The sequence below is a fragment of the Salvia hispanica genome, chromosome 5 (genome assembly GCF_029641045.1).
Source record: "Salvia hispanica isolate PSC_SH4W2 chromosome 5, Shi_PSC_v1, whole genome shotgun sequence".
In the NCBI taxonomy this organism is placed as follows: Eukaryota; Viridiplantae; Streptophyta; class Magnoliopsida; order Lamiales; family Lamiaceae; genus Salvia; species Salvia hispanica.
Genome location: NC_142696.1, coordinates 12,069,815 through 12,087,569, shown reverse-complemented (window position 1 = coordinate 12,087,569; position 17,755 = coordinate 12,069,815). Strand labels below are relative to the sequence as shown.

At 36.1% G+C, this 17,755-nt stretch overlaps 2 protein-coding genes and 2 pseudogenes across 5 annotated transcripts; 1 reads left to right on the top strand and 3 right to left on the bottom strand.

Moving 5' to 3' along the window:
- Positions 1-1,474: 1,474 nt before the first annotated feature.
- On the top strand, positions 1,475-4,642 carry LOC125190691 (alpha-galactosidase 3-like; annotated as a pseudogene). The gene is made up of 14 exons (XR_016130619.1): positions 1,475-1,729; positions 1,810-1,868; positions 2,270-2,326; positions 2,422-2,456; positions 2,594-2,697; positions 2,824-2,894; positions 2,977-3,035; positions 3,108-3,173; positions 3,265-3,348; positions 3,490-3,554; positions 3,634-3,807; positions 3,902-3,960; positions 4,027-4,167; positions 4,232-4,642. The product of XR_016130619.1 is annotated as an alpha-galactosidase 3-like (transcript).
- An 840-nt stretch (positions 4,643-5,482) lies between these two features.
- On the bottom strand, positions 5,483-8,773 carry LOC125190693 (NPL4-like protein B; annotated as a pseudogene). Its single transcript, XR_016130620.1, has 2 exons — positions 7,442-8,773; positions 5,483-6,014 (listed from the first exon to the last, which is right to left on the bottom strand). The product of XR_016130620.1 is annotated as an NPL4-like protein B (transcript).
- A 2,648-nt stretch (positions 8,774-11,421) lies between these two features.
- LOC125187399 (superoxide dismutase [Mn], mitochondrial-like) lies at positions 11,422-13,562 on the bottom strand. Of its 2 annotated transcripts, none has more exons than XM_048083988.2 (6): positions 13,203-13,562; positions 12,912-12,958; positions 12,689-12,814; positions 12,542-12,598; positions 12,006-12,083; positions 11,422-11,709 (listed from the first exon to the last, which is right to left on the bottom strand). In XM_048083988.2, exons 1-6 carry the CDS (start codon positions 13,471-13,473, stop codon positions 11,617-11,619), a joined length of 672 nt encoding a protein of 223 aa, XP_047939945.1. In that variant the 5' UTR covers positions 13,474-13,562; the 3' UTR covers positions 11,422-11,616. The 2 variants fall into 2 exon arrangements, with proteins under 2 accessions (XP_047939945.1, XP_047939944.1); XM_048083987.2 differs by having other exon boundaries at positions 12,006-12,086; positions 13,203-13,561.
- A 2,162-nt stretch (positions 13,563-15,724) lies between these two features.
- EXPA2 (expansin A2) lies at positions 15,725-17,208 on the bottom strand. Its single transcript, XM_048082602.2, has 3 exons — positions 17,003-17,208; positions 16,607-16,919; positions 15,725-16,233 (listed from the first exon to the last, which is right to left on the bottom strand). Exons 1-3 carry the CDS (start codon positions 17,148-17,150, stop codon positions 15,930-15,932), a joined length of 765 nt encoding a protein of 254 aa, XP_047938559.1. The 5' UTR covers positions 17,151-17,208; the 3' UTR covers positions 15,725-15,929.
- Positions 17,209-17,755: the final 547 nt, after the last annotated feature.

Below are 17,755 nucleotides of genomic sequence, written 5' to 3'. Positions count from 1 at the left end.
TTATTAGAATGTGAGTACTATTTTTATATAAAAGTTTTATATATAATAAAATGTGAGTAAGAATGAGTTAGCGGAATATGAGATCTATTATAAAAAATGGTAAAAAGTGAAATGAGATAAATTTTATAGGATGGATGGAAATAAAAAAATGGAACAAACTTTTAGGAACGGAGGGAGTAATTGATTATTTGAAAATAGAAGTAAACGGTCTAAAAAAATAAAATAATACTGTACTACTTACTATATTTAACAAATGAAGCCATAAATATTTCCACAATCCAAACCCTATTCCTCTTTATTCTAATCTTTTTCATTTAACCCAAGAACCTTAATTCTCTCATTTCATTTCAGAGAAAAGGAGAGGTCGCATAATAGTAATGGCTCCGGTGCCGGGGTTTGCGTTTGATTCACATATAACTATTCATATTTTAAGAGTATCTTTAACTATTTACATTAAATAAATTTATTTTAGTGTTTACTTCAGTCATTTACGTTAAACTCAAATTTAAAAAAATCTTTATTCACTATTTTGTTATTCACAAAATTTGATAAAGTGATAGAGTTTGTTATAGTGTAAACCTAATGATATGTGCATTGTACTAAAAAATCCAAAAAGAGATTGGTTTTGAAGTATCATTGAATCAAATTGACTATTTTATTTTGAATTTTAGCGTATTGTTAGAGATGGTCTAACGAGGTAAACCTAATACTATTTCTACTCATCTATATTGACTGTTGATACAATCCACACACTATTAGGGTGGGTACGTTTGATTTTTGTCAAAATAAAAAAATGATCTCCTAGACTTAGTGTGTCTTTGTTAATTTGCTAAATCACTTATTTCACTGATTTTTATTACTTATTTTCCCTGATTCATGACTCACGAGGATGGTTGTCTACTTCAATTGAAAGAACCAGTTCAATAAAGGACTGGTCCAACTAGTTCAATCAGGAACTGAAATTGAAAACATATTGACTAATCAATATATCTAGACTTTAAATCGGACCAGTTCGATAGTGAACAATGACTGACCCAAAAATATATATGAATATTAAATTGCATTAGTTAAACAGAAAACTGATCCGACCACAGTCCAACCCATTTAAGTTTCAATTTGTGAAAAGAAAAAATTAAAATCACTAAGCCTGATTATATAAGTCTTCATTGGATGGAACACCAACTACTTATAAAAAAGATGAATTAAAGATAAGATTAAAAAAAAAGCTTTATTAAAAGATTGAAATGGGTCGTATCAGCAGAAACCGAAACTAAGTGTTAATGATATGTTGAAAATTAGAAAAGAGATGATTGTGAATGGCGAGGCAATCAGCAAGTGCCGAACACAGTATATTTGTAAACAACAATAATTATTGACACAGACAGAAATCTCTTTATCAAACTATCTGATTTCAACTTTTTAGGTTCAGTGGACACACCACTCATCAATCTAATCCAAATAAACAATTACACACTCAAATTATTACAGAATATCCCTTGATCAATTCTCTTTATAATTACACACATTTTGCTTCCACCTACTACTTTTCTAGTGTGAGAAAATAAAAGATGGCGAAGAGCACTAGGACTTGTGTGAGGCTTACCGTTATTCTGTATGTATATGCGGCAGTTACTGCAGCAAGAGTGCTGCCCTCTTTTGAAATTTATGATACTTCAAAATATGGGATTTTACAGCTTGGAAATGGTTTGGCACAAACTCCTCAAATGGGGTGACTATACTTTGATCGTATTTTCTTTGTAGTATTATGTTTCACTGAATACATGTTTAATTACTTGATTTTTTGAACAGATGGAATAGCTGGAATTTCTTCAGATGCCGCATTGATGAAAAAGTAATTAGGAAAACAGGTATCTTCTTACCTCTCAAAATATCACACTCCCTCCGTCCCTATATAATTGGTGAGAGGTAAAGGTAGTGTAAGTAATGTTATTCGACAGTGGGGCCACAGGACTGTAGTGGGAAATGACTTTGTTATTATAGAACGTACCAAAATGGCAAAATGACTCTATTACTATGGAACAGAGGGAGTAATAAATTAATGATGTGTATAGTTACTGTGTTGTTTAACTCTTTCAAAATTAGAAAGTTCATACTTTTCCGGGACGGACTGAAAGGAAATAATTCATACTTCTCAAGGACGGATGGAGTATTTATGTTGTTCTCAATTTACCTTTTGATTTATGAAATTACATACATATTGTTTTTCATTAATTCAGTTTTATTGATGCTTGTTTTGTCTTTTTGACAGCTGATGCTCTTGTTACTACTGGTTTGGCTAAGCTTGGGTATGTATATGTCAATATAGGTAAATCCAAACACCCAAAATCACATGATTTGTATTGAATGTTTTCATCTGTGATTCCCAGTGTTCTTACATTTGGTGGATATCATGATATGCAGATGATTGTTGGTCTGAACTGGTGAGGAGCTCAGAGGTAGATAAGCATATCTCTCACTGTTGTTAATCATCTTAACTTAGTTCTATATGTAGTTATTATAGTATATGCTATATTGGTATGTGCAAAAAAGCTTTGAAGCATGTGATTGTAATTAATCTTGGATTTTAATACAGGGTAATATGGTTCCTGATTCTAAAGCATTTCCATCAGGCATTAAGGCTCTTGCTGATTATGTGCACTCAAAAGGTCTCAAAATCGGGATCTACTCGGATGCAGGGTATGAAAAATTTTGTGATAACCTTCACAATAATCTTTTCTTTCAAACTCTGTGACAAGCCTTTTTTTGCTTTGTTTTGTTTTAACCTTTAATGTCCTTTGTTCATATGGAATTGGACATCTACAGACTTTATACATGTAGTTCGCCCCGGCTCGCTCAAACATGAAAATGATGACGCAGCACTCTTCGCGTCTTGGGTTGGTTCCTCTTTGCTATAACTTTTTTGTATGGTGTAACCATGATCTGAGGTTCTAAAACCGTCTGTTTTTTGTTGGTTAGGGTATCGATTACTTGAAGTATGACAACTGTTTCAATCTGGGAATTGATCCTAAGGAAAGGTAATTGGTTACACTTATGCTTCCAGATTTTGATATTGGTGGCTTGATATTAATGTAGAGCCACATTGCCAGGTATCCCCCTATGCGCGACGCGTTGAATGCAACAGGAAGAACGATATTCTATTCACTTTGCGAATGGTAAACCTTGTCCACTCTTATTGTTTCCCTTCCTAGATGCCAAGTCTCGAGTTGCATTCTAGTTACATTCTTCGGTTATGATTGTTTCTAGGGGTTTGGATGACCCAGCGTTATGGGCAAGTAAAATCGGCAATAGTTGGCGCACTACAGATGACATTGAAGATACATGGGAAAGGTTCTCAATAGAGACATCAATTTTTTTCATTTTTGTTGTATTAAATTTTATGAGACAAAAATATAGATGATTTTTGTTTAAATCCATTTTTCATTTGCTTGTATCATGTACTGATGTAGTTTGTGTGCCTATGTGGTTTAGCATGACCGCGATTGCTGATATCAACGACAAGTGGGCAGCATATGCTGGACCTGGTGGATGGAATGGTAGAGTCGATATCCACATTCATATGCTCCTGACATCAACCCTGACTCGTTGCTTATTATCTTCGACACATTATGACAGATCCAGATATGTTAGAAGTTGGAAACGGGGGAATGACTTACCAGGAGTATCGGTCCCATTTCAGCATTTGGGCTTTGATGAAGGCACCACTTATCATTGGCTGTGATGTAAGAAATATGACTGCAGAGACATATGAAATTCTTACCAATGAGGAGGTTATTTCTGTAAACCAAGGTAAACACACCTTTTACCTTGAATTCATGGTCTTATTCTTATCAATGCAAAATGGATGCCCCTTTGTTTCTCTTCACCTATATACGTGTATCAGATCCACTCGGTGTCCAGGGGAGAAAATTTTATACATACGGACCCGATGGTTGCTATCAAGTATGTGAAAAAACAGACTCTTTTTGTTATGTAGCATCTAGTTATGATGTACCGATTTGTTTACAGATTTGGGAAGGTCCACTTTCCGGGAAGCGCATAGTGATTATCTTGTGGAACCGGTGTTCAAAAGCTGCGACAATCACAGCCAAATGGGACATGATGGGGCTTGAATCTTTGACCAGCGCCTCTGTCAGAGATCTGTGGAAGGTAAATATGGCTACATTATCATTTTTCTCTTGTTAACTAATTGTTATTCATTGTGTTGTTGCAGCATGAGTATGTTTCTTTGAGCTCAACGAATTCGTTTAGTGCTAAAGTGGAAGCGCACGCCTCTGAAATGTTCGTTCTGACCCCAGCTGCGGCAGCTGCCTCTGCAGCTTAATTGGAAGGCTTTTTGTATGAGGATATGTTCGACCTATTTCTGCTGGTTTGATTTGAATTCCATGAAATATTAGTAGTTGAATGGGGTATTGATTATAAGGATAGTAGAGTGCTATGTTGATGTGGTTAACATCAAGCTGGGTTGGTATTAGAGTGAGTTAGTCTGTTGTGGCATTGCATATCATCAAGCATTTGTATAGTCATAATATATTCATAGTAATATTTCTATAGCAGTGTTGCGTTGTAAAAAGCAGTAAAAATGAAATAAGACAATTAAAAAGGGACAGATTAAAATGAAAAATTGAGATACATAATGTTGGGGTCTATTACTAAAAGTAGTAGTAATATAGTGGTCTATTACCACAATATGGGGTCTACTACTTTTGCATCATTGCTAACTAATAGACCTTTTAAAGTGTAATATTTTCTCTATTCCACTCTAGGTGGAGCATTTCTAATTCGGCATAGGATTTTATATATTGTTGTTTTGTGAGTAAAATGAAGAGAATAAAGTAAGAGAGACGGTAAAAGTAGAGAGAGTGATGTTTCTATATTTAGAAATATGTTATTCAGAATGGGAGATCCTAAAAAAAAAAGAAAATGTGTCACTTAGAGTGAGAATATGCGGTCTATTACCAAAAATAGTAAAAGTGAAGTGAGATAATTAATAAGAGCATCTCCAAGGGGGAAAGGTATATTGAGAAGGTATATTTCTCATTTACCTCCTCAAAAAGGTTATTATACCTTCTTAAAAAGTAATGGACTCCAAGGAAAGAAGGTAAATTCAAAAAGCAAATAAAATAACTAACTTTATACCTTTTCTATCAAGAAGAGGTAAAGATACCTCCTCAAAATAAAAGAAGGTATAATACCTCCTCAAATACCCTTTCCCTTGGAGCATGAAATTTTATGAAGAAGAGGTAAAAATGGTAGTTATTTCTCTTTACCTCTCCATTTACCCTCTCCCTTGGAGTTGCTCTAAGAGGCAGGCTAAAATGAAAAAAATAGGACACATGATTAAAGACGGATGGAGTACTTCATTTCATTCTGCGAAAACTGTTGAAATGAACCTTTTTTTTATAGATACATGTCTGGATCATTCATTCATTCATCTTTTTTTCCAATGAGGTATATAAAATTTTCTCTGTCTTCTCTTTTTCTTAATTGTTTATTCTATATTTATAGAATATTGTCATGTTCAAATAATAAGATTTGAATGCTAGCATGTTTCTAGAACATAATATTGTTTAAAAGCTATATGGATCTACTTGAAAGTGATGTGATGGAAGCTAATATCTCATGCAAGAAAAAGATGGTCCCAATTTCTTAAATAGTAACCAGACCACCAAAGGAAAAGAAAAGTACTATAAACGTGAGGGTTAAATTCGACGATACACAGCAGCTCGATTAAGAGCCGACTAAGAAGCAGCAGCCAACGACTCGATCAATAGCTGGTATCCTTCAGGCACCATGGCCTGTAACTGTACACACCCTGCCAATGCTGGGACATCGGAGTTCACGTCTAGAAACCTCGCCAGCAACAGTAGCAGATGAAAGTCTGAAATCTGTATCACAAAGGAAAGATTCTTTGCTCGATCCAGATGATTTTTCAACGCCCTCATTGTCACGGGGGTGTTCCTGTTCTCAATAGGAAATGTCGAAGAAAGTGGAGCCTAAAATTATCACAAGAGCTTCCATCAGTGATTATGTGACAAGAAAACATATCATATAAACATCATTAGAGATTTTCCCTTGCAAATAGTAGTCTTCTTAACCTCCCTCCCTCGCCTATTTTCACAACGATTTTCCAAATGATGTGTCACGAAACTGGGGATAATATACAACCAATCATCAAGATTCAATTCAATTCAATTCAATTCTATTGTTAGGCTCTAAATTGGATTGATTACTAATATCACATTCAGCTTGTATCACAACCGATGTGGGATAATTATATTCTATAATGGAAAGTATGCCAAAAGATGCCAAAAGCAGCCAACACAATTATGCAACGACATTCTTTGAAAGAAAATAACGAAATCTACAGCCTAAAGGAGCTAGAAACAACAACCTACTCAGCATCATTTGCTTCCATTTGAAAAGTATAGAAAATTAATAGCTCTGTTCAATTCTATTAGCTCTACTTCGTAATGAAAACACAAACAAACAATGAATATGGGTTTGTAAACCAAAAAGGATGGACATCAAACAATAGTCCAAGTATTTGCAGGTATATTCATGAGAAGATTCGGATAAACTGGATGGAAGGACGAAAGGAGCATGTTATGAACATGCTGAGCCACAGATTAACTGCAACGGGATGAAGGGTATTTTGAACTGAGAGAATCCAAACCAAACTTTATATTGAAAGTCGAACTTTCCCCATGTGCCAAGCACCAATGTTTCAGCCTGCTCAAACAGAAAATCTGCTAACTTGACTAAGATGACATTTCTGATGATCCTATACGACTCAACTCTATTTCATTAATGATGAACCAAAGTAGGGTTCCTATAACAAAAGCACAGTCAATCCATTTATTCTGATCCTGAATAACTTAATCCTAAATAACTCTATCAATTAAGGAAATTCGAGATACCTTAGACAATAGCATAATCAGAGATTTCAGGTACAGAATCCATCTTAGCAACACCTACCAGTGGGTTAGAGAATTTCATTTAGAAATTGTATCTACAAGAGCGTGTTACCAGAGCAACAAACTCTATGATGACGATAAAAAGGATCATGTAGTCATTGTGAGACTGCTTTCGACTAAAAAGACTATCTTGCTTTTTGAAAATATTCCTAAAAATATTATCATTAAGGACCTCGTAGCAGTCGTCCATAAAATTCACTCTATCCTAGCTAGTCTAAGCCAAATAACAAATACTCAAGTATTCTATCGCTAGCTATCTGAAATGAATAAACAGTCATGTTGTTGTTTAGGATACACGAGAAACTCACACGTGTGAAACCCCAATACAATAAAACATATGAATCACATAAGGAAACCAATGTTTAGCTAAATCATTAATTAATTTTGAGAGCTAACTCAATGTAGTTTCAATAATAAGAAATGAATAAAGAAAAGAAAAGGCTAACCTGATGATCAGCAATCTTGACAACCACCATGAAGAAGTCATTATCCACATCCTTAGTGTCTTTCCCTCCAACAACCACATCCTTCTTCATCCTCGACAACTTAGGATCAATCTCCTCTTGCACATCCCGCTCGAACCAGCCCTCTTTAAACAACCTTACACATACATCACTCATTTGAAAAGCCTCAAAATGCACAGCAGCTCCCCCATCCTCATCCACCTCCAGTTTCACAACAGCAGTCACCCACTCCTTCAAATCCCCCTCCGCCTGAAGCTCCACCGCCTGCAACACCTCCAGATTCGACATCGTGTAGTCCTTCTTATCTTGGCTAACCGTCTGCATGAAAATAAACCCGACCCTCCTCATCCCCAGCCCCGAAGCAATGGCCTCAACCATCTTCTCCTCTCAGGATCCCTCAAAAGGATCAAATTCTCCTCCGTCCCCTGCTGTGGCGGCTCGTAGACGAAATCAACCTCCACCTTCCCCTCCTCCAACACCGTCCCGTACATAAAACCGCCGCGCTTCACCGCAAAAGCCAAGCTTTCGTTCACGTATCGCTGGAACGCGTTCGCGGCGTCGCGATCAAACGAGACGAGGTCGCAATGAGGGCTCTCCTGGTGCGTGATCCTCATCTGCTTCGCAATCAGGTCGTCCATCGTCATCTTCTTCCCAAACGACCCGGACGGGTGGAAGGCCGGCCCCGCCACCGTGCGTTCGCCCTCGTAGGCGAGGTACACAATGGAGCCGTGGCCGATGTTGAGGGCGGCCAGCCCGGTGTTGGGGTTGATCATGTCCGTGAACCGGGTGAGATCGGTTTGGGATTTCGCAAGAAGCAAATTTTGATTGGTGGAGAGAATCTGGGCATGCACGGGCACCTGGAGCTGGGATTCGATGGCGGACTTGAGCGCGGCGACGGTGGCGGGAGGGTTGTCGATTGAGACGCGCTCAAGACCGTCTCGGCTCCGGATTCTGATCATCATATTTGCTTCAACTGTACAGAGATAAGTGGTTGGGGAATTTCAATTCAACAAACAATTGGTGGGCGCTGGTTCTATAAATCAGTGTCCTACCATACTAAGCAGTGTATCTGTGGAATTCAATAATTGGAGAGGAACAAGAGTTTGATGGAGAAGGAAACTAGAATTTCGGAAAGAATTTACAGTAGATCACGCTTTATTTCTTCTCCTCTGCCCTTTTTTCTGTTTCTTCTCGATTTTCCTTTTCGGTTTCAAGGCTTCTGTTTCTAACTCCGCTATGAACTACTTCCACAATCCACTCCATCATTCCAACATTAAGTGAGGCGCTCTTTGGACTATCAAAGTGAGGCGTATCCTTTTATCATAATAGGAGTAAAACAATACTCTATTTCTTTTTACTTAATATTCTTTCTTACTTTTTCCGTATATTTGTTTTCACTCTTCATTGAACTACTAAATTTCATTTTATTCCAAAAAAAAAAATGTCTCACTTTCTTTTTTAGTTTATCTCAATAAAGAGATTACATTTCCAATACTAGAAAAAGTTTAGTCTCACAATAATACAAATATTATTTTTTCACTTTGCACCTAACTCACCACAAGTGTGACATCTTTTGTGAGACAGAAAAGGTACAACTAAAAACTTGTGCCTAAAAATATGTGTCACGTACAGTGGGACAGAGGAAGTACTATAAATACTTTGCCATTTAATATTGTCTCGTAACGTCAAGGAAAAAAAACTCTTGTTATATACTGCATTCGTCCTATAATAAAAGCCATATTTAGTTTAGTACGGGTTTAAGAAATGTAACAAAAAGTTAGTTGAATAAGTTAGTCTCATTTTGCCATTTTTGGATGTCCACAAAACAGTCACATTTCTAAAGTTAGAATATTTCACTTTCATAGTTTACCCACTTTTTCTCTTCCATCTCTTAGTTTACCTATTTTTCTTCATATCTATTACTTTATCTATTTTTTCTCTCATCTCTCTTACTTTATTAATTTCTCATTCAAACCCGTGCCGTGCACAAATGGCACCATTTTTTATGGACGGAGAGAATATTAATTTTATAATAAAATATGAGTAAAATAAGTGTGGAATATGAGGTATGCTTAACATTTATGCTAAAAATGACGAAAATGACAAAATAAGACTATTAATAGACAAAGGAGGGACTATGAGATTGGTCAGTTAAGTACTCCCTCCGTCACAACAAAGTTGCGTCGTATTCCTTTTTGGATGTCCAAACTAAGTTGAGTCATTTCCTTTTCTGACAAAAAAAAAAAAAACATCCAATCACTCTTAGTACTTTTTTTTCATTACCTACTTTACTCTGTCTTTATCTATCTTATTTTACTCATCTCTCCTACTTTTCAACACAATTTCTATAATTTCTTAAGCTATGTGTCTAAAAGTTTTGACTCAACTTAGTTGGAACAGACATAGTATTTGTTTTTTTTTGAAAGGCAGTATGAACTTTCTAATTTTAGAATAGTTAACAACACATTATCCTAACACATCATTTTATTTACAACTTATACCGTTGTACTACACTACTAATGATGTGGAGTGCACTCTTACACTAATTATATTACCTTTTATCTCTCTTTCTCTTACTTTACCAATTATGCATTAAAACTCATGCTGAATCAAATGTTCATACTTTTTAGTTATGGAGGGAGTATTACTAACTATACTTAATCCATTAAAAATGCAATGTTTTCCTTTTCGGGTTGTCCTAATAAAAATACAACATTTTTTAAAAATAACTAACATCATCTCTTCTCTTTCTTCTCTCTTACTTACTCTTCTCCATTAACTAACAAAACAACCCTGCATAAAATCTCGTGCTAAAAAACGAATGTTTCAAATCTGACGAACAAAGGGATGAGCCTCAGTTAGGGAAGTTGTACCCCATTCCATATCGGAGAATGGAGTGAAGTTGGAATCGGTATATAATTATTATCGAACCTCAATTAGTTTGAAGTCTTTTGGGAGTGACCCAAAAAACAAATCCTTACAAACTTGACTCGCTCAAAGCAGATGATATCAAATTAATGTGCATTCAATGATCCTAACAAAATTTTCACATTTTTTGTATACTTTTTACTTAAAAAATATATTGTCGATTTTTATAATAGACAATTGCCAACACAGAAATAAATGCCATGTCAATAATGCCACATAATCCTTAACTAACTTCCTTTGCTAAGAGCATCCATAATAGCACGGACTAGCTAATAGCCTAGCATTAGAACTAACCAAAAACACATTCTGCCACGTCACTAGGACTTTCCACAGCCTGCCACGTCATTAGGACTTCACACAGCCCAGTAATAGGCTAGCACTAGGACTAGCTAATGCTAGGGTTGACAATTTTTGATACGACATGATAACACGCACGAACCGGCACGAAATTAATGGGTTTGAGTTAGAGCTTATTGGGTTCGTGTCCTTATCGGGTCGACCCGTTAAGGACACGAAAATTTCGTGTCGTGTTCGTGTCATGTTCGTGTTATCCGTTAACAAATAATATTTTAATATTATTAATTCTTATTATTTTCATTTTTCAATACTTATTAAATTGACTCTCATAGTCTCATACGGTCATATCTAATTTAAATCATTTAAATATTTAATCATTCTCCAATACGTGTTGCTATAGTGTCGTGTTGACCCGAAGTGGTTCGTGTCGTTAATTAGTTTGTGTCGTGTTTGTGTCGTGTTCGTGTCTGAGGGTAGCGGGTCATGTTCGTGTTCGTGTTTGGGATTTTCTTAACGGGTCGTGTTCGTGTTATCGTGTTCATGTCGTTATCGTGTCGATACGATAACGACCCGACACGCACGATTTGCCACCCCTAACCGACGCCATAGCCATGCAAATAAATTGGCAAATACAATTAATTCATTTTTTATTAGTATCATATAACAGTGATAAAACATTTTGTTTGAATTATGTAATTAGCCCTAAAATGATGATAAAATATTTTGTAGGAGTATAATTTGTCCTAAACCACCATGATATTTTTGCATCAGAAATCGAGAGTTAGAGTGTTAGACATTGTTGTTGAAACGTAAAATATACAATGTCACAAAGTGTGCTGGAACAAGTGAAAATCGCACAAACAAAAAAAGGGTCACCCTCAGCATCCAGACTAAATCTATTCCTCTCAAATTTATCGATCAGAAACTACCATTTAGGGGTTCTCTTTCTCGAAAACGTCACTTGCATGTTTCCAGTTTACAACTTTCCATATATTCTTCAAGTAATCGGGCCTCACATTCTTGTACTGCAGAAAGCAAAGCAATGAAACGACATCAACGCTAAGATTTGCATAGCCGGTGAGATAAGAGACTAACTAAACTAAAAGCCAAAATGCGCACGGCAAGGGATGAATGAATGAATGCACGGCTTGTGTATGCCTCAGAGGCAAGTAACGTGTCAAGCACAATAATTAACCAAGATATGTAATACTACTAGAAGCCTTGCTACTGCGACCATTGTCGATTAGCAGCTGTAAACAAGCAGTGGACTTTCGAACATTGAGAATTGGCTACAAATAACAAGTTCAATAAGAGGAAGTACCTGCAAATAGTATGCATGTTCCCAGACATCAATACCAAGCAGAGGGACCAACCTAGCTCCTTTACTAACAAGTGGATCCTGCTATAGAACACAACGAAAACAGTACGGAAAGTTACATCAAATCAGAATTCTGAACTCAGTAATTTATTGATTTCTTTCTAGCTTTTGAGTGACAGGGCAAGCATGCTAGTTTCAAGTTCAACAATGTAACGAACCTGCAAGCACTGGGTGCAAAATCAAACACATGTGAACTGAGCATGGTTAAGCAGCAAAAGTAGAATTAAAAGATCATATATATAGGCGGTGCTAGGTTTCCCAGATAAATTAGTACCAATATATAATCTAGGATTGAGTTGTGAGATTATTTTAGTTAGAGAGGGTTGCCTATGACTAATTATCACGTGATTATCCATCTAGGATTGAGTTGTGGGATTCAATCTCAAGAACCAAACACAATACATATCTAATCTAAAGATATAATCTTGCCAACCGAACAGCACCACTGTTTCTTCTAGAACAGAACAAACGAGACTTGCCTGATTTTCGGTGGTCTCTACTACCAAGCGCTTGAATTCTTTGTCCAAACCAAGCCACTAGAAAAACCAATTAAGCAGTTAAGGATATATACCATTCAGAAGCATCATATGCAAATAACCACTGTGATAGAGAAAATATATTCATACCACCCATCCCGAACCCTGAACAGCAGCACCTTCTGCACTCATCTTTTTTATTAGAGCTTCAAAAGATCCAAAGTTGTTGTCGATGGCCCAACGCAAAGGACCACGAGGAGGCTCACCGCCACCAGCCTAAAAGAGATATTACTTAGTAAAAAGAGGATTTTGTGCCCAAAATTTCAACAATAAAATAGAAACACAACTAGCAAACATTAATTGGTTTACATACACGAACAGGAGCAAGACTCTTCCAGAAAATCGAGTGATTAACATGACCTGTCAAAGAAAAGTTTCAATAGCTTGGCCACATAACAAGCATAAGTAGCCAGAACAAGACATTGCCTTCTTCGTCAACAATCTGATATACAATGCAAATTGCAATTTGATTGAGAAAGGAACAATTACAATGTAATTTCCAGATACACTAAATCAATTAGAACATCAGAGTGAAAGCACATAAATGCCAAAAATTAAGAAAAAAGAAAATTGAGAAATGGAAGAAATTGGAATTGAGATATACCTCCTCCGTTGAATTTGATAGCGCTCTGAAGCTTGACAGTGGTGGAGGCATCGCCTTTAGCGGAGGCTGCTTCGAGCTGCTCAAGTGCCTTGTTGTAATTGGTGATGTAAGTTTGGTGGTGCTTCTGGTGGTGAAGCTGCATGATCTCGGAGCTGATGGCGGGCTCCAGATCGCCGTAGTCGTAGGGAAGATCAGGCAGAGAGAAAGTGTGGAGGCCACGGGAGGCGAGAGGAGCTGCCGGATTTCTGGTGATTAGGGTTCGGAACGCCATTAGAGTAACTGGCTACTTCTTCCGGCGAAATTTGCAAAGGCAATTTCAACTACTTACTCTTGGAGTCCTGTTTTTTCATTTCAATTCAGGAATAAAAATCCTATTTCACCTTTTTACCATAAATGATCCTTCCTACTCTTTTATCTCTTATATTAGATCATTATTTACCAACAGTACGCTATTTATTTTTTCTCTTTATCTCTTTTACTTTATCTTTTATTAAAACTCGTGTCAAACCCAAAGTGCATATCTTTGAGAATGGAAGAGTAGTATATAGGCCTTCATTTCACTTACATTTTATTTAAAACTAATAGGGTAAAATACTATTTTAGTCCTAAACATATGACCGAAATATGAATTTGATGAAGAATATTTCAAAACTCGAGTCCTAAAACAAATGAACTTTTTACAGTTTCATCAAAAACTAACGGTTAACGAACGATCGGTGAAATTTTAACTAAATTAGAATATTAATTCATAATTAAATAAAATATAATAGAAAATAAAATTTCATTTTTATCTCTTTTCTTCTCTCTCATCCTATCTCTCTTTCTCCTCTCCTGGAGCCGGTGGCCGGAGCTCCTGTGATTTGTGGCTGACGGGAAAGAAGAAGAGAGATTGGATGGGAGAGAAGAAGAGAGACAATGTGAATTTTTATTTTTTTTATTCCTTTTTTATTTTAATTCAATTAATCATGGTTTAACATTTTAATTTAGTTAAAATTTCACTAAATATCCGTTGACCCGTTAGTTTTTTAAGGAACCGTAAAAAAAAGATCGATCCGACGACGATTTCATTTGTTTAGGACTCAATTTTCAAAAAGTGGATTTTTTGGACCAACTTCGTATTTCGACCATATGTTTAGGACCAAAATAGTACTTTACTAAAACTAATGTATATAAGTGGGACTCATATTACAATAACTTTTTTTTATCCACTTTTATTAACCGTTCTTAACCAATGGTATTACAGTTTAAATTTTAAATTTTAAATTATGATACTTTTCACTTGTATTTTGGATAAACGTTATTTTTATTGGCGTCTAATGTGAATCAAATGTATGATTTACATTCCACAATTTTGTATGGTTTTATTATAATTTTAGACTTATAAAAATATATTATTATCGTTGTAAGAGGTGAAAAGGGAAGTGAAACGGAGCAAGGATGGAGAAATTAGTTGAATCATAATATAGAAAGATGCTAGCAAATACTCCCTTCGTTCCATAATAGGAGTCATATTTGATGTAGGCACGGATTTTAAGAGATGTATAAAATAGTGGGTTGGAAAAGTTAGTGGAACATGAAGTCCACTTTTCTATATTAGTTTTATAATAGAATGTGAGTGAGATGAACGTAGAACTGACCTACTTACCATTAATGGTAAAAGTGAAATATGACTTTTATTGTGGAACAAACCGAAATGATAAAATATGACTCTTAGTGTGAGATGGAGGGAGTACGAAGAAGATCTGCCATTAGATTTAAAGTAGTTTTTGGAGAAAGAAAAGGTAGAACTGACAAAGGAGAAAAGTAAGCGTGAGAAAAATGGAAGAAAAAATAAAACCACCGTTCCATTTCACGAGAGCATTGTTACTACGATTTTGTTATGCTTTCTAATATATTGCTTGGCTGAACTCCTTCATTGTTGCTCCGAACATGATGTTGGACGTTGTATAGATGAAATGCTTGTGATATTGTAATTTTCCATTGTCATTGTCATCTCGGATTAGTTAGATGGATCTTTCATCTTATGTGCATGTTAAGGGTTGATTCCTCTAGTCTTTCCTATCTCTTTCTCTTTAACATGAGATTAGATGAAAAATATAGATGACAAACTATTGATAGAGATATGTTTAGACGACAGATTAATAATGGATTTAATAGAATGATCATATTGTAATTGGTTGTAGCTTGTCGATCATCCATAGAATCTAGAGTCGATGAAAATGACCTCATGGATAAGTGTTCAACTAACTAGGAGTTAACACGTAGTAGTTTAAAATGTTTAATGTTAGCAAAATCAAGTGTTTTCCACATTTCAGTGTACTCGAATGGATCTCCACCTAAAATTATTACTCCGTATTGTTTAATATAGTTGATATCTTCCTCTCCTTTAGTTAATTCCAGATGTTATCCGTCACAAATTAGTGAAGTTTCTTATGCTATTTTAAATTCACTAGACTTGCATTTCTGTCCATTTATTTTTTTGTTCCATGCCACAAATTTGTTTAGTCAATGAGAGATAAATATGATACTATTAAAAATGTGATTGAAGTAACCTCAGTTGAGTGGTTTTATTGCCATCCAATATCACTCCAAAAAAGAAAAGCAGCGCATACATATCGGCCTAAGCGGGTGCAAACCTACCACCACAGCAATCGAGCCATTCATTTAATTATTTTAAATGGCAAAGAAAAAAAATTCAAATACTTGCTACAAGTTCAAGTTAAGTAGCTAAAACTGTGCTCCTTCAAATGTTTGTCCAAACTGCCAATTAGCCGCTGCAACGTTGTTGCTGATAATGGTCCTTCCGTCGCTAGTGGTGACTTGGAAAGACAGGGCTTGGCCGTTTAGGTCGGAGTTGCTTTGCCAGTTCTGGCCCCAGTTCCTCGACATGGCTTGCCATCCCATGTTTGATCCTTTAATTGAGATGGATTGGATGTCTCCGGCTCCACCCACGTTCGTGACCAGGACAAGATTAAAGAATGCGTGCCCGTTGATTGTGAACCTTATTCCTCCCTTCTTGTTACAAGGCACCCTGCACCATGCCATAATATAGATTAATAAATCTTTTTTGGAGATGTGATACCATTATGATTCCTAGCAAATGTCTCAATTATTAGTCCATTGAGGTTAGTTGCATCTTATATTCTGCTTCATTTTATTGTTTCCTTTTATTACATCAATCACAATAAAAGCGTCCTAAAAACAAAAAATTAATTAAGAAAATTAGTCATACGCTTTCTTTTGCGTCCTTAGTTGTAATTATTTTTAAAAAAATTTCCAAACACTACCAATTGAGTCTCAATTTTTGTGTCCTTAAATAAAAAAGTTTTTTTTAGTAGAGTAGCACTACATCAATCACAATAAACGCGACTTAGTAAATTTTACAAGAAGGGATGCAACAGTACCTTCGAAAAGAAATGGGGACGATTCCGGCACTGTATTTGGCAATTTGCAAGTAAGCAGGCTGAGCTAGATCGAAATGTTGGCGAGGAGGATTGCACCACCCACCATTGTCGTTGGGCAGCGACGGGTTGGACGGGCAGAAATTAGTGGCGGTGACTGTGATCGTGCCAGGCAAACACGATTGAGGGTCATCGGAGCAGGATAGCTCGTAGCAGGCCCCACAACTCAGCCCATTGTTGAAAAGAGCAGTACTCAGCGCAGCTGTGTTTGTACCGTAGCCTGTGGTATACAAGTTACCGTAGCCACAAGCACCTCCTACATTGTAACCACATAAATTGTTACAACTTAGCAAGTGTAACAAATGACATTGTTTATAATGAATAAAAATAAAAACTCACCCATGGTTCCGGAAGCATCAGCGCCACCGTAGAAAGTGGCGTGGGCGCTGTCCCAACCGCTGTAGTCAGAGTAAGCGCGGCATAGGCAAACGGCGGCGAGTGAGAGGACTAGCAGAGGGAGAGAAGCAAGAGAGTGTAGGGATTCCATTGACAAACCAAAGTGTATTACATATATTCTTTAGAGAGAGGGGAAGGTGTTAGTAGATGCCTTATTTATGCAAAGGAAATTCATATAATAGGAGGATAAAATAATGTAGTAACTGACAATGAAGTGAGAACCACAAGAAGTGAATCAAATCTGATAGTATACGTTAATTTAGGAAATGTTGCACATGCATTTGCACCAACTTGAACCACCAATTGAATCTCACATGTTTTTCTTTTTTTGTTATACTACTAAATTTGTTGTTGCATTTAAATCGCTTTGACTAAATTTGCTTGAAATTACACTCCTCAGTTCTCATCATGGGAGATACGGGCAGTATTTGACTCTTCATAATTTGAGACTTAAGAAACCAGCAACTGTTGTAGCCATATTAATTAAAAATTGAGATGGCAAAAGTCAAGTTCACTTAGACTCTTGATTTAGGGGTGTGTTTAGATTATTTTATTTGAATAACTAGTTATATACATATAGTATACTCCCTCCATTTCAATTAAATTGAAAGCATAACTTTTGAACGGGAGATTAAGAAATTATGGTCAATGAATTAAATTAAATTAAAATAAAATAAAATTAAATAGGGAAAGAAA

Coding starts and splice junctions, on each gene's coding strand:
- LOC125187399 (XM_048083987.2), bottom strand. CDS start 13,473: ATGGCGTTCCGAACCCTAATCACCAGAAATCCGGCAGCTCCTCTCGCC. Junction 12,815..12,911: donor AGAGTCTTGCTCCTGTTCGT/GTATGTAAACCA, acceptor TATCTCTTTTAG/GCTGGTGGCGGTGAGCCTCC. Junction 12,087..12,541: donor TAGAGACCACCGAAAATCAG/GCAAGTCTCGTT, acceptor TGTGTTCTATAG/CAGGATCCACTTGTTAGTAA.
- EXPA2 (XM_048082602.2), bottom strand. CDS start 17,150: ATGGAATCCCTACACTCTCTTGCTTCTCTCCCTCTGCTAGTCCTCTCA. Junction 16,920..17,002: donor TGATGCTTCCGGAACCATGG/GTGAGTTTTTAT, acceptor GTTACAATGTAG/GAGGTGCTTGTGGCTACGGT. Junction 16,234..16,606: donor GTCCCCATTTCTTTTCGAAG/GTACTGTTGCAT, acceptor GGCATGGTGCAG/GGTGCCTTGTAACAAGAAGG.